The sequence below is a fragment of the Gavia stellata genome, chromosome 6, assembly GCF_030936135.1.
Source record: "Gavia stellata isolate bGavSte3 chromosome 6, bGavSte3.hap2, whole genome shotgun sequence".
Lineage (NCBI taxonomy): Eukaryota > Metazoa > Chordata > Aves > Gaviiformes > Gaviidae > Gavia > Gavia stellata.
The window spans coordinates 10608744-10625396 of NC_082599.1; the positions used below are offsets into that span (position 1 = coordinate 10608744).

The window sequence follows — 16653 nt, forward strand, 5'->3', positions numbered from 1 at the left end:
CATGTCCAAATACCTTCCCAGCTAGTACTGATTCAGTCTAGACTCAGCGAGGGGAAGAAGAGGCGTAACAACATGCCATGGAAGAAGCAATAGGCAGAGACTTGTCAACTGAAGACTGATCAGTGTAGGCTGGTTCATCCACATGGTACAATATGATGAAAAGAGACAGACTATCTAACTTCTGTCTGAGAATAGTTCAGCTCCCTAGTGTGGCGTGACACCCAAGCTAAAAATCTCTGCTCTTTAGCACTGCCACAGCTATGTTACTTCTGGATTCAGAGCTAGAATGGTCTAGCCTGAGGGTCCTTATCTTATTGCTCATTGTATCATGCAGACATGTTTCCTACATCAGCTGTAGCTCCCATGCTGTCTTCAAGGCAGCAACCAGAAACAGTCTGGCTTAATTTATGAGCAGAGACTCGGAACGGCTTAAGATGGACTGTAAGTCCACATTGAAAAGAATGCTTTAAGCAGGAAGATCAATTTGGATCAATACACATTATCATGAAGCAATTTTCACTTCCTATCATGTCGGTTAAATGCTATTTTTTCAGGATGGAAAAGAGCACAGAAGTCTTGCACTTTAACTTTCAAGGTTACTTCTTCAGAACTTTTCAACAGACCTGATCCCAAAACACATGGAAGTCAGCAAACTGTTGCTGTTGCCCCAAGAGGCTTTTGACCAGCACCATATTTACTCAGGAAAAATTCATATTGCCAAACTACTGTACTCCTCTCCTAAGCGGTGAAGTATTGCAGGAAGAACCACTACATAAAGAAGAGAGCCAAACCCTGCTGAAGCAAATATGCAAGGACCAATGGGCTCAGTTAAATTATCATGTACTTCCAAAGAATCTTCACTCTAAATCTGGCTCTGACATTTACTTAATGTGTTACCTGTCATTTCCCCATTTCTAAAGGAGGAACAGTACTTACTCAAGGCTCTCATAGGGAAAATTAATGTTTTCAGGGCACTTTAAAAATTAAAATAGCTATGTATGTTTGCCAAGCTACCCAGCTGGATTGTGGGCACATTGACTGAGAGCATTTTTGTTGCTGTGGACTGTGCATATATTCTCAGTTTCAGTTTTGTTTCATTGGTTGCTTAATAAAATGTGTGGCCATAGATTACCAATGTAATCTATGAGATACATATATTTGCATAGGAAAAATATGTTGCTTTTATTTCAAGCTCAGAAAAGTGGCTGCTTACAGGAAAGAGCAGATTCTAGGAATAAAAACACTGGCTTTTTTTTTTTTTTTTTTTTAATTTTTCTTTTTTTATCCTAAACCTAGCAGAGAGAAAAGCCCGTTTGCAAGCTTATCCACTGAAGCCTAAAGGGGCTCATTCAGTACAGCTGAGCATCTGATAAACAGATCATCTAGTTCTGATTATAGACTGCTGGTATTACTCTTGGATGGACATGATACCAACTTGTCCAAACACAAGCCAAACTTCTTTCTGTTGAACGGCTACAGATGCCACTCTTGTACAGGAAGTATATTCCAGCATTGAAAAGCACTCTGGCTATTAAATTTCATGAGGCAGCACAGCTGCAGCAGCAGTGCTATGTGACATAGTTGTACATTTCTGTAACATATATACAGCTTACAAGGAGACAAACAGTGTCTGGTATGACAACAGGACATGCACCCAGCCCATAGTTGTAGCGACAGTTTTCTAGTACCCATATAAGCTACTCTGTATTCTGTTTGCCTGTCATCTGTCACTGTGCAAAGGATAAAGTATCAAGTACTTAAAAGTATCAAGAACTTAAAATGCAATCACCCAAAGTAAAGCGTACATACATGGTACTACAGCCCGTGAGCGATTCTTCTGGATATTTTCCTCCTGCTGTGCAATGGTGGTGGCATTGGGTTCAGCCTGATAAGCACACAGAGCTTCCCACTCTTTCTCCAGACGATTCTTGTTTTTCAGATGATCTTCCATGTAGGACTGGAATTAAAAGAATACTGTATTAAGCATTGACTTAGCTAGACTTAAAGCTAAGCTAAAAGGATGTATCTCAGGATGGAAAGCACAGGAATCCTGAGCTTTGGGGACAAAACACACTCAGTCTTGTGGCTAATTCAGTCACTTAAAAGAGTTAATGTCAAGCTTATTTGTGCTATACAAAATCAGAACGCTAACATCTACCAGTGCTAACAGAGAAGAAATGCTTGAAACCCCAGCTACTGAGCTTCAGGAGAAAACTACTTCTTCTCGGTACGTAGAAAATGTAAGCCTGAATATCTCTTTCATCAGGCAAAGAAAAAGAAACAAAAGTCCATTGATAAGCATTACTTACTACATTAACAGCTCATGTCAAACTGAAGGCTTTTAAAACTGAAGTTCAAGCACATATACAAGTCACAACAATGATACAGCTGTTGGGGAGAATTAAAAAATTGCCAGGCTGAAGTGTCATGGCTCAAGTACCAGGTCATTAGGAACTCGTCCTGCACATGGACTGGCACAGAGAGGGCCTTGAACTGAGAAGATGCTGTTAATTAATATTACTATATGTTGTTAAAGATTTTACCTGGCACTAAGTAAAGTCAAGAGTGTTAAGAGAAGCATCACCAAAGAAAAATTAACTGGCTGTAGCAGGAGTGATGGCCCATCAGAGTATATTGGCGGAGGTCTTAAGTTTCTGCAGATCTTTCAAGGCTAGAGATTCAGTACAGCAGTGGATTGGGAATTCAGTTCCAAAGGTTTGCCAGAAGTGAACTAAAACTCTATTCCTTCACTCCATGGACCTGAAAATCATCCAAGTAGGTGAGGGGAAGAGAGCAGAAAGGAGGAATGGTGGGGAAAACCAGAAATCTTCCCCTCCCTTTAACATGAAAATTAAGAAAGTGATCACCTGGTACTGTAAGCCTACTTATACAGCCAAATTGCCTTTCAGAACCTGTCATCTTCTCCTACAGTAAGCAACAGAATAATCACAGAATCACAGAATCACTAAGGTTGGAAAAGACCTGTAAGATCATCAAGTCCAACCATAAAAAAAAAAAAAATAAAAAAAACCAAACCACACACACCCACAAAAAAAAAAAAACCAAAACCAAACCAAAGCCACCCACAAACCACAAAATACACCACAACCCACACCAAAACAACCCACCCACACCACACAGCACCATGCCCATCAAGCCACATCCCACAATGCCACATCCACACGCTCCTTGAATACCTCCAGAGAGGGTGACTCTACCACCTCCCTGGGCAGCCTGTTCCAATGTTTCACTACTCTCTCAGTAAAGAACTTTTTCCTAATATCCAGCCTGAACCTCCCCTGGCGCAGCTTGAGGCCATTTCCTCTAGTCCTGTCGCTATTCACTTGGGAGAAGAGACCAACACCCACCTCTCTGCAACCCCCTTTCAGGTAATTGTAGAGAGCGATAAGGTCTCCCCTCAGCCTCCTCTTCTCCAGGCTGAACAACCCCAGTTCCCTCAGCTGCTCCTCATCAGACTTGTGCTCCAGACCCCTCACCAGCTTCGTCGCCCTTCTCTGGACACGCTCCAGCACCCCTCTTGTAGTGAGGGGCCCAAAACTGAACACAGGATTCGAGGTGCGGCCTCACCAGCGCTGAGTACAGGGGCACGATCACCTCCCTGCTCCTGCTGGCCACACTATTTCTGATACAGGCCAGGATGCTGTTGGCCTTCTTGGCCACCTGGGCACACTGCTGGCTCGTATTCAGCCGGCTGTCAGTCAACACCCCCAGGTCCTTTTCTGCGGGGGAGCTTTCCAGCCACTCGTCCCCAAACCTGTAGCGTTGTCTGGGGTTGTTGTGGCCAAAGTGTAAAACTCAGCACTTGGCCTTATTGAACCTAATCTCACATTACACCCAGTTCATATTTGTAAATTAAAGTCCATACCACCTTTATACTGTAGGTTGAAGTTAACATCCTTAAACAGATTAGAAAAGGGACAGACTGTTTAAGGGACAGGGTCTGGATGGGCATTGGGAGCAAGCTGTGGGTGCCTCTGGCCCAAACATCAGTCAAAGCGGTTCTTGCTGGAGCACTCACTAATACAGCCCAATATGTAGCAACACTTGTCTAGAAAAAGCTGCTGGAAAGATTCACTGAAAAGTATAAAAAGCAGTTTAATTGCTTAGAAAACCTTTTCCATAGGCAATCTCTGTTACGTCAAATAGTTCTTTCAAACATGCTTTAAAGAAGAAAGGCTCGCCTGCCCTCTCAGCAGGTTTAACAGAAGGTGCAAAAAGCTTGCAGCTTGTCTTACGCCAAATGGGAGCTCTGCTAAAGCTGTCACTCCACCGTGCTTCCCACCCCACCAGCGAGGCAGGATACTGCTCTCTCTTGCAGCTTGAATGGTTTTTCAGTTACAGAAGAGCCCCTGACACACAGCTTTGTTTTGTGCAGGGTTTGTCGCGTGTGTGCGTCTTTACACAAGATTTGTAAATCAAACCTGTAACTGAAAAGCAATTCAAGAAGCTACGCTTCCAGAAAGGATGTCGCATTAGAAGAAAGGTTTCTAAAGGAGGTGAAAAATAGTGGTGGCCTAGATACAATCGAAACACCTACTGTGCGATTGCTTCTTTTCTACAATGAAGGAAAAAAGCATCGCAGTGGACAGAGCTGTGACCTGACGGATGGGGAGCTGGGAGAGCTGCGTGGCTCTGTCGTGTGTTAAGGGAGTGGGTTAGCTAACATGTTGCCAGCCTTAACCTGCAAGTTAATGGGAGGAAACCATCCTCTGCTAGTTTGCTTGTCCTTGCCGAAAGGCTGTTGCTACTGTGGAAAGGAAGGAGGCTAAAGATTCAGTTCTTTTCTCCTAGTCAATCTGTGCCTGGACATGTATACTGAACATAATAAAAAAAAAGATAATAATACCTCCCAAGCAGAGAATAGTTGGTATATAAGAATTTTTATGAGGCAAAGGGAAAAAAATAGAAAAATCTTACAATGCCACTGAGCCAAGTCTCCTGGCTTCAGAGAAGCTGTTTAGCATGCAGCAGGCAGAGATCAGGCAGTCAAGGACCAGCCTGTAGCAACTACATTTTAAACTACAGTTTTATAATCTGATTTGTTTTGACATGCCCATCACCAATGTCCCATAGAGTTCAGGGGCATCTTATGCTGATATACAGATCTGCCAATACAGAATGTCTCCAATATACTGTAAGATCCACAAAGCTGTAGGAAGAGGGCCATGAATATTGTTCATCTTCAGTGCCATCACGTGGCACGTACGGGACAACCAGACGATCAGGCCAAGTCAGCACGGGCTTATGAAAGGCAGGCCCTGCTTGACTAACCTGATCTCCTTCTATGACATGGTGACACGCTTAGTGGATGAGGGAAAGGCTGTGGATGTTTCTACCTAGACTTTAGTAAAGCTTTTGTCACCGTTTCTCACAGCATTCTCCAGGAGAAACTGGCTGCTTGTGGCTTGGATGGGTGCACACTTTGCTGGGTAGAAAGCTGGCTGCTTGGCCGGACCCAAAGAGTTGTGGTGAACGGAGTTAAATCCAGTTGGTGGCCGGTCACAAGCGGAGTCCCCCGAGGCTCAGTACTGGGGCCAGTTTTGTTTAATAACTTTATCAGTTATCTGGATGAGGGGATCAAGTGCACCCTCAGTAAGTTTGCAGATGACACCAAGTTGGGTGGGAGTGTTGATCTGCTTGAGGGCAGGAAGGCTCTGCAGAGGGATCTGGACAGGCTGGATCGATGGGCCGAGGCCAACTTTATGAGGTTCAACAAGGCCAAGTGCCGGGTCCTGCACTTGGGTCACAAAAACCCCATGCAACGCTACAGGCTTGGGGATGAGTGGCTGGCAAGCTGCCCAGCAGAAAAGGACCTGGGGGTGTTGATTGACAGCCGTCTGAATATGAGCCAGCAGTGTACCCAGGTGGCCAAGAAGGCCAACACCATCCTGGCCTGTATCAGAAATAGTGTGGCCAGCAGGAGCAGGGAGGTGATCGTGCCCCTGTACTCAGCGCTGGTGAGGCCGCACCTCGAATCCTGTGTTCAGTTTTGGGCCCCTCACTACAAGAAGGATATTGAGGTGCTGGAGCGTGTCCAGAGAAGGGCGACGAAGCTGGTGAGAGGTCTGGAGCACAAGTCTTATGAGGACCGGTTGAGAGAGCTGGGGTTGTTTAGCCTGGAGAAAAGGAGGCTCAGGGGAGACCTTATAGCTCTCTACAACAACCTGCAAGGGGGTTGTAGAGAGGTGGGTGTCAGTCTTTTCTCCCAAGTGACAGGACAAGAGGAAAGGGCCTCAAGTTGCCCCAGGGGAGGTTTAGATTGGATATTAGAAAAAACTTCTTCACTGAAAGGGTTGTCAGACACTGGAACAGGCTGCCCAGGGAGGTGATGGAGTCACCATCCCTGGAGGTATTCAAAAGACGTGTGGATGAGGCACTTAGGGACATGGTTTAGTGGCGGACTTAGCAGTGTTAGGTTAACGGTTGGACTTGATGATCTTAAAGGTCTTTTCCAACCTAAGTGATTCTATGATGTCATTCCTAAAGCAGGGCTGTACGTAGCAAGGAGCTTCCTGTTGGCTCCAATTTGTCTATTTGGTGATTTCAAGGACTGTATTTTAAAAAGAATTTTTATTTTCTTTTGAAATTATCAAATGTGATACAGTTAAGGTAATGTGGTTTTTTTTAGTGCACATGAATTTTTAAATAACTCAACTCTCTTTAAAAAGGAATACTGTTTTTACTTTTACCTTCCTTTTTCACGGAATCCTGAGTGTAAATAGAAATGAATGTTCAAATGAAAACACACTGAAATCTTTACTTTAACCAGACAACCACTTTTCATGTGGTCTCAACACCTGCATTTCAGGGATCAGATTCACAAGGCAATTCTTGATAGATCTTGAAAAGGTGTTTGACTATTTGAATGAAGCTGCGGAAGGCTCTGCGCAATATGAACATCTGCTTTACGCATGTTTAAAAAAGCTACCCAGAAAGAAGCTTGCTTTAAAACATTCAGATGTCAGAGAATTCCCTCAGAGTTAAGTAATCTTTCATTTACAGTCCTTCAGAGCCCCTATGCTCATCCCCATTTTGCTAAACAGAAGCTTAGTGATTTTGAAACACTCTCTTGGGAGCTGCTGGATGTACATTAAATTGAGTGGAACTTCTGATATTTTAGAGATTGTATGTCTACTCAAATCCACTCCTTAATTAGGATGTTTTCATGAGACATTCTGCAGCGTTTGCCTGGTACAAAAGAAACTCATTACCAACATGTCAAACACACACATGATTTTCCTTGTTCCAGAGCAGCAGGTAAAATAAATAGAGGTTGTCACCACTGTTATTGTAATGCTCCTCAAAGCCTGCTGAAAAAGGTAGCGGTCTGGTCTCATCAGTATGTCCATATCAAGGCAAGTCCTGTAATCTCAAGTATATGCTACTATTTAAACAAACACTGTCTGCTTCACCAGATCTCCTGGTGTACCTTAAATTTCATTAAGTCTTAATTTTCCTTCCACAGGGCCTCACCTGCAAGGACACTTGGTAGCCCAGTTCATACTTTCTCTTGTACGCACAGATGAGATACTCTTGTTACCAAACATGTTATGGGGATAAGGAGGATGCATCAATGTTACGTGGAGAGAGGGATGTGTTGTAAAATCTATTATCATTGTGTGAGACATGCCAGTCGTAAGGCAAAAGATGAGCTTTCAGCCAGAGGATGAAGAACTGTCCCAGGGACAATGCATCTCTGACCAAGAGAACCAGTGCCAGTGGGAAATATTAAGACAGAGTTAATATGCCTGAATACAGGCAAAAAGACAGAGCACAGAGGCCTGGCTTGGCTTTGGTAAAGCTTTCTGAGTGCTCAGTTGATGTTGTAATACAGTGTCAAACCACCTTGTTTGTCTTTATTTTTTTTCTTTACTCAAGGAGTGGCATCCAGTGCACGCTCTGTGACTAAATTAAAGTTAACAAATATAACAATTAAATTCTAATTGTCTGGTCAATCTCCAAATGTCTTCTTCAGAGATAGTATGGTTTGCACCTGTCAAGATATTTGTTTTAAAAACAACTATTTTATTAGCTGATGTTCAGCTATTACAAAAAGCAATTATTTTTGACAACATACTTCCAATATGGTACTTGATTAGACACTCTTTCCATGGGCAAGGATATCTCTTTTAATGAAAAGATGGGTAACTGGTAAATTGACAGACCTCAACAGGTCTAATCGAGTCTCAAAAGTCAGCTGAAGAAGTGGATGGGACACTGTCTTAATCCTTGTGAATGGTGACCACTCAAATCCACATCTTTCACCTTACAGTGTGAGAGCCACTGCTTTCAAACTGCTGCGCTTCTTCCAGAGATGCAGAGGGCCAGGCAGTGCTGTGGTGCTTCACCGGGTTCCTCTGAAGTAATTTGGATAGGAGAGAATTGGCCTTAGCTATTATATAGCAAATTGTGCAGTAAACGACCATACCTGAAACAATTTGTTTTGTTATTCTCTCCAACTGACTTAAGTAACTGCTTTTTTTGCCTTTGTTCCTTGCTAACTTGTAGGCTACGATGTTCTGACACAGGACACCCCAGCATTTTTGCTGTTCTGCTTAAACTTCTTCAGTACATATTGCATTGACTATATGTAAGAGGAAAACTTTTCGGAGTAAATCCAATTTACTTTCAACACAGCACAAGATTTTCTCCTTCCTTTTTCTGGCTTAATACCTTATCGTTAGTGGCTTCACAGTAAATTTCTCTGTTCCCACTCATATTACTCGAAGTGCTATAAAAGTTAGACACAGAAGAAGCCTGTCTGATTACCCATTTCCAGGCTTTCAAATAATGCCTTGTGTCTTGCACTTCACTAAGAAACTTTCTAACATTTAGGTGCCCTGTATCTAAAGCAGAAGCCTAAACCACAGTTCATTACTATTTCTCGAGACACAAACTGTTCTGCAATATACATTGTATTCCTGGAAATACTCAAATATTTTCAATAAGGAATAGTAGTCCTCATTTGAGATGGCTTTTTCATAGGGATGCCAATAGTATTGATTTCTATTGCAAAATTAATTTGCTACCCATTTTCACCAATCCATTTACTTCAACCCTAGTCTGCTTACACAGAGTATTGCTGTTCTGTGGAATTTCCTCTTGTATACATATCTGTGTCTTCACAGATCATGAATTAATGAATCTATGCAAATTATAGTAATCTCTTCTTGTGACTCTTTTCTTTAAAGATAATTTAATTTGTTGTATTTGTTTTCAGGTCTAAGGTTTTCAAACTTTTGAATTACTCCTCTGTCATCACTTCTGTGCAGAACTTTCCACTGTGATACCACTTGAAAAAGTCATTAAGTCTCTTCCATCCACTTCGAGGTCATTATTTAAGTTAAATATAACTGGATCTAACACCAATTCCTGTAGTCTGCCAGACACTCCCATACATAGCTTTTAATCATTACTCTATGTATACCATCCTTTAGCCATATTTCAAACCACATAATTGTCTTCTAAAAATTGACATTAATTTTTCAATTAACTATTCATGAGAGTTTCAAGGCTTTATGAAAATTTGGATATATTACATCTGTTGTTTTCACTTCATCTACTGGTTTTGTAGTTTTAGTTAAATAAAAAGTAATCAAGTTTGTCCAGGCAAGATTTATTCTTTATAAAATTACGCACATTCTTATTCATTGTGCAGCTATCCAACAGAAAGGATGGAGATTAGCAAACGCACAAAGGAAAGACTCCAGCCTTCCCCATCCTCTTAAATGAGACCCTCACACTTATCTCCCTTTTATACCCTTGAAAAAACTCTCACTAGATAATCAGCAATTTCTTTTTTAATATGTGTTCCGTTATTTTCTAGGGCTGGAGTCTGAACTCAGGGAATAGCAATAGAAAGGTTCATTTCTCTTCTCTTTCCTTCTCCCCACTCCCCTTTTATAAAATTTTGATTACTTTATTCTTCTATTTTGGTGCACCCACACTTGCCCAGCTCTGCTCAAATAAAGCTTGCTGAGATAAGTGTCACTATTAGAATCCTGAGCCATATTCAGACCACGCAGAGCACCACAATATATCTTCCCATTTTCCAAGTATTTCTCACATGTCCTAACACAGTTTTGCAGTAATACTGAAGTTACTTTGAGCTCTTCCTTGTTTACAGAAGGTCAGGTCTTTCTCTTTGAGCTGCCGTGGTGTTCTTGCAGAGACCAAAGGCTGGGAGCTCATCACCTGTGTTGCCATGAAGAATGCTCTCAGTGGTGCCCCATGTAGAAGAAAACACAGGAGCAGAGCCAGACTATGCCCATACCTTTTCTATCTTTCTTTCTTAACAAAGCAGACCTTAAATAAAGAGAGGATGCACTATTTCAACCAATTTAAGTCTTTCAATCAACTAACACATTAAGAAAATCACAGTTTTCTCCAATAGTTATAGTTCTGTTGAAGCACCATAGACGTTCCTGATGCTCTGATCCAACCAACCCACAATAATGCAGAGCCTATAGCGGTTACCAAGGCCAGCTCCATCTCTGAAATGTCACTCCATAACTGTTGTTAAAAGCACATGGCAAATCAAGTTTTCAAAGTTAACTTGAGAAGTGTGACTTTATTGGGATAGTTACATTGAGGTTTTATATATATATACAAGTATATATATATAAAAAAGTTTATATATATATATAAAAAAATTCTGTTGTGGCATTGTCATTATCTCACAGAACTCGTATCTGGAAGAAATCTCAGTAAATTAACATCTGGCTATAAAGTCTCACACACTTTCAATTCTGGGGAGTGTTCTGCATCCACTACTGTCAATGGCAACACTCCTGACTTTACTGGAGCCAGGATTTCATCATCTGATTAGTCAGTCGTTTCAGATTGAAGGCTCCTTTCTCTTTTCTAACTTGTCCTGTGCCATCCCAGATCTCCTGATCATAGCAGTGAGAACTGTCTGAAGTAACCACAAATGAAAAAATCTAGGAAATAAAAACCTGAGAATTTTAATTTTGTGTTTATAAAATACACCGAGAAATTATTTTACCACCTCAGTGTTTGCAACCATATTACTACCATAATGTGTTTTGATCTAATTTTTCTTGTATTTCTTAGTACCTGATTACACCAGTGAAAAGAGTAGTTTTGAAGCGTTTTCGATTAAGTATTGAAAACTACTATGAAGCTTTACTAGTATTTTGGCATAAAACTGTTCAGCCTGGTTGAGAATAATTTCACTAGATTGTTTCACATAGGTTGTTATTAGTAGAAAATAAATTAACTTCCATGGTGATGTCAGCCAACAATAAAAAATGACATTCCATAGTTTCAATTTCATATTTTTAAACGTAAAGATTATTGTAAACAACCAACCATGTACACAGAGAGCACAGTTGTGCTTTAAGCATGCCATCTAAAATAACTTAAAATGAATGTCCTTGGGTTTCTAGAGAAGTATCATCTTGGCATAAGCAGTGTATGGCATTATCTGCCAGACTAGACTATCATGCAACTTTTGCAAGAATGACTGTAATTCAGAAGTACTTTAAATGGCAACCTATGTTCTATTTACCTAAATTAATATACCCTTGATGTACCTTTTATCACTACCTCCCCCTCTCTTAATGCTCTGATAATAGAGTTTTGTAACTTGTAAAAGGATTACTTCAATCCAATCAGCAGGTGCTGGGATCAGTGTATGTCAGACAAACACTTGCTAATCCCTTTTCTTACAGCTCCCAGCTGCCAAAGGTGCTCAATGAAATCCCAATGAAATGGCTGGATACAACCTGGTGTGGACTGATGCAGGTTTTCAGCTTTGGAGGAAATCTTGGAAAATACATGTGGTGCTAAGCGTTGCTTGAATCAGGAATCATGGAGGCAGGTATGCTTTTGAAAGGAACCGTAGCCAAGAAATTAAACATTAAAAAAAATTAGAATGCTTAATTATGAAATATTTACTCTACCTGCCTCTCTAAATATAGCGGAAGATAAAGAAATTCACTCTACAAAGAATCCCTTCTCAAGGATTATCAGCTACCGAATGGTGTCTTCTAGGACTTAAAATACAACCGCCCCCACCTCCTCCTCCTTGCCCCCTTTCTTGAAATCTAAATTATGCCTATGAAGTTTCACCCCTGCAATTACTTTACTTTAAATAAACCTTAACAAAAAGGAGATGATTACCATAAAAGGAATATAATTTGCTCCCTTACAATCTCTGTATTTCTATAGCTCCTTCTGTCCAACTGTCTGAAAGTACTCACATTAGTTCTGCAGGGGAGGCGAGTATCATTGCTGTTTCACAGATGGCAAATGAAAGGGCAGAAACATCGAAGTGAATTTCCCGGGGTCACAGAATATGCTCCTAAAACACTTATTTTGCAGGGAAATTCAGAACTCTGTCTTCTTGACCACTGTTTTTTCCTTTTCCCATGATCATGTTTACAGAAAGGGCTAAAGGTCGTGCAACCTTCACGAATCCATATCTGGTAACATTTTTGTAATTAAAGCATACCAAATGTTCTGACTCCAATGGAATTAGAACAGGTTTCAGTTTGGTGGTTTTGTTCAGAAGTACAGGGTTTAAGTTGTTGATGAGTAGAGGGATTTAATTTATGCACATGCTAAATTCTGTATACAAAGACATGCCAAACTAAATAATAAAGATTTAAAACATGCATTAGCCAAAATCAGTTTCCACGCTTTCTGTACTTCCTATGGTAGATTTCACAATAAAAACCTTAAATAATAAATAGCCTTTAGATAAAGGAAGTATGTTATTTCAAAAAAAATGGGGGGCTAGACCACTTAGCCACATACTGCTATTTCACAGCATGGGGTATGTTGTGACATTTCCTAAACCCAAAAATAAATCCAAAACAAAAAAAGCCCAAACCTCCCCATTAAAGACAACTCCGCAGTATAGGAACTGACGCCAAAGCTAGTGTCAGTTGAATTCGTCAACTGAGACATTTTGGGAAGCACTTCTGGTAGCTTTGTTAAAAAGCAAAAGTGCAAGCTACACAGTTGTATAATAAAGTAGCAGAAAAACTGGAAAAAAAAAAAAAAATCAAGTCCTTTGACTCTGTGACAAATATTGACACCCAATTCCATTCTCAGGGGAAATTGCTATTTTCTTCTTACAGACTAAACCTATTTTTCAGAGGATCCCTTCTTCTCACTTTATTTTTTTACTAATGGTTTGAACATCATACCACAATCCAAGACATATTTGTGATTCATTTATATGCTTGCTAATGATGTTGTATGTCTGAAATGAAAACTTTAAAAATACATTACTACACAATAATTACCTAGCTGAAAACACAAAACCAAATTCCCTGCCTTCTTCTTCTCCAAGCCTTGCTAACTCAATTAAGCATCTAAATTTGGGTTCCCGGTTGGGTACTGTATTTGCAAATTTACATTTTAATGAATTAAAGTCTGTGTTTCTTTTCAGAGCACTTGTACAGCCATCTTCATTTACTATATATAAAAATTACCAAGAGACAAATATAGAATTCTGAAAACGTCATGTTTAAAAATAATACTCTCTTCAAGTGTGGTCAAGTTCTTCAGAGATAATGAGACTAGGAAAACCCAGGCAACCATGACCAAGTACATCAAAGTGGTACAGCACATGATGTGATTTATAGATAGTCTGCCAAATTATGCCTCTGCTAGACAGTGGCCATCTTGAGGGTAGAAAGGAAAATATTATTTCTACAGACATAACATCCCTGCTACAGCAAAGGGATAAGCAGTAGTAGTCTTACTACTCTTCTTAAATATGTGAATAAAAGTGAAAAGGTGCTTCTCCAGGAGCAAATCATGACTTATAAAGGACCCCCCCTCTGCTTTTCAGTGGTTTTCACTAAAAAAAAAAGGTATCAAAATTGATAGTGAGAGTCTGTACACACACACACAGATTTATGTAAAAATTGAGAATATGCAATGAGAAATCCACGAAGTCTTGCACTATACCCACAGAATATGCATAAACACAAGTGAACGTACAGTCACCTGTGAGAAAAAGCAGGGAAAGCACAGACTGCATAATCAGCCTTTTCCTTAGAAAACTCACGTAACAGCCAGAGACAAGAAACTTCAAACTCTATAAACATCTTCAATGGTCAAACTCTCGCACTCAAGACCTTTTTGGAACCACATCCCAGACCTAGGATGCAGAGAAGCAACCCAATTAGAGTAACTGCCAGTGAGAACAGTAAGCAGTGAAGAAACTCTTTTTCTACAGAATTACTTTCAGGACTTAATGGAGATGACTGTGGGAGAAGACATGCCTGACTTCTGCCCTATCCCTTCCATGTCACACGCACAGCCACAGTCAAACCAACATGCAGCAGGAGACGGAGCAACGCTGGCCATGAGAAAGATGCAGCTGGCATCTACCCAGCTCCAAACTCTACAGGAAGTGTCCCATTTTTTAGGTAACCTTTTATCTATGCTCCATGGGATTTTCACCTGAGGTTGGCCCAGCTCAGTGACTCTCAAATTCTCAAATATTTTTCTCATGAAAGCATTCAAAAGGGATTGTGAAGTGGTGGTAAAAAAGCTTTAGAAGTGCGTAAGCTGAAGACATCCTACCTACTCCTGGGACTCGGGTTTCCATGGAAGCCAGTAAGGGATAACACTTTAAAGAAGTTTCAGGAACATTGGGCTAATCCACAGACGAGAATATTTGAAGTGACAGAGGGCAAAATAAGAACGAGGGAAAGACAATGTGAAAGAGGACAGAAAAAGAAGCCAAGAACAGACTGTAGAGGTCAACAGAGAAGTGAAATGATGAAAGAAGACACTGTATTGCAAAGAAATAAAATCAGAAAAACAAAAACCAGAACACAGCAAATGACAAAAATGCTATGGGAAGAAGCGAATTTTGGTCATAACTGATAACTGTTAACATTTCCTCGTGTGCTGTTTCTTTTCCTTGGAACACTTCCCTTCACATGCTGAACCAAGGAGAAAATATTGAGGGAGTGACAGTAGTAGTTTTCAGTAGACAGTACAAGTTTAGCTTACTGCTAAACAGAAGGAAAAAGCAAAATAAAGCACCTAAAATTCAGTGCATGTGTGCATGTGCATGTGTGTGATGGCTAAGGATCTAGCAGATTGGGAACACATTCCTGAAGAAAACTGTTATCAATTCAGAAAAGACTCAAAAAATGAGTAGATGGCATCCTTTTCCACCATAGAGGTAACTAACTATAGACTGTACATCCTCAGTTTGGTTTTCACAAGCTTTTCCAACATGTATTTAATATCTTTCAGCCAGCTCTCCCAATATGGAATAGTTTGCTTTTAGATAATGAGGCCAAAACTAAACTCGCAGAATCAAATCTGACAAACCCAGGTGCAGCATTCCTTATACTTTCATGTCATACTTTCATGTCTTAAAAAAGACTAATGAGGGACAAAAAAGGGCAAAAATATTACCCTTCAATACGATCCTTTTTCTATTAAAGCCAGTATGATTAGTTGTGAGAGCAGAGCACTGGGACTGCTCTGCTCAGAGAATGGGGGTCTACTCCTGGCTCTGCTTCTGACCTTAAGGTTAGTCTTGGTCAAGACAGTTCCTTGTCTGTGCCTGAGCTTCCTGCACTAAAAAGACGGGATAATGATATTGACCTTTAAAAAGAGCTTTGAACCTACTGATCAAAAGTGCTGTGTAAGAGTCAGCTTATTATTGTTTTGGTTACTGAAGTGAGTTGAAAGGCTCCTGGTGACTTTAATCAAAATTTCTTATATCAGGCCCCAGAATCCTACCTGAAGGACAAAGTTTCTCAAAATTCAGTTGTGAGGGTACGCATATGGTAAGTCAAAGGCTAGTGCATACCCTCAGATACTGCAGAGTTTTCTTGACTCCAGGAGAACTTTAGATGACACAAAAGTAATTCCCAGACTTCCAGAAGAAATAACGTGTTAGGCACCATGAGTATATTCACTACATTAATAGTAGTTAGGCACTATTATTATGCTTTCAGTCAAACTGGTCTAACGCAAACAAAGGTACCAATAGGTGAAAGGAAGCAATGAGGAAGGAAGAAAGTACTTTTCTCAGGCAGGTATTACACATGCCCACTTGAGCAGTAGCAGGACATCCCTCCCGCTGTGAGCCAGCACTGTCCTGAGGATTTTATGTTGCTGCTTCTGTTTGGTTGCTGCGGTTAACCAAACCAACTCTTCTAGGTGCCTTCCTACTAAAGCAGTAGATAAATATCTGCATCAGAAATAGTCTTGCATTTAGAAAAGCTTTGGGTTTGGATTCTGCATTAGCTTCATCCTTGACAAATTCCACTTCTTAACTACACCAGCCTACCACACTGGCATGGTGACTGTCTCTTACTGTTGTGGTCTACACGGTTTGTTATGATTCTAACAGATTAAGAAGAACCCTTGATGTCTTTGACCTAATACTTAATTATAATACATACAAAACCTGAGTTTATAATGAAAGTGCTTCTTCAGGTATTGTTACTGCATGTTATTTAACAATTGCTATGTGTAAGCTAAAACCCCTTTGATTCTGTCTGATGCATGAAGCGAACATACAGTCTATGGCACTTTCTGCTACAATACCACTCAGTCTGCAAGACTGTTGAAAAGGAACACTTGTAGGACTACAGATATAAGGTTAGTTCTGTAATCTGTAAT

The 16653-nt window shown here is 40.5% G+C and overlaps 1 protein-coding gene across 1 annotated transcript in view; it reads right to left on the reverse strand.

Moving 5' to 3' along the window:
* PTPRN2 (protein tyrosine phosphatase receptor type N2) overlaps positions 1-16653 on the reverse strand; it is a 674672-nt gene that overhangs the window by 60969 nt on the left and 597050 nt on the right. The window contains exon 15 of the mRNA XM_059818647.1: positions 1810-1957. Within this exon, the coding sequence (XP_059674630.1) occupies positions 1810-1957 (148 nt within the window). The remainder of the gene's footprint in view (positions 1-1809; positions 1958-16653) is intronic.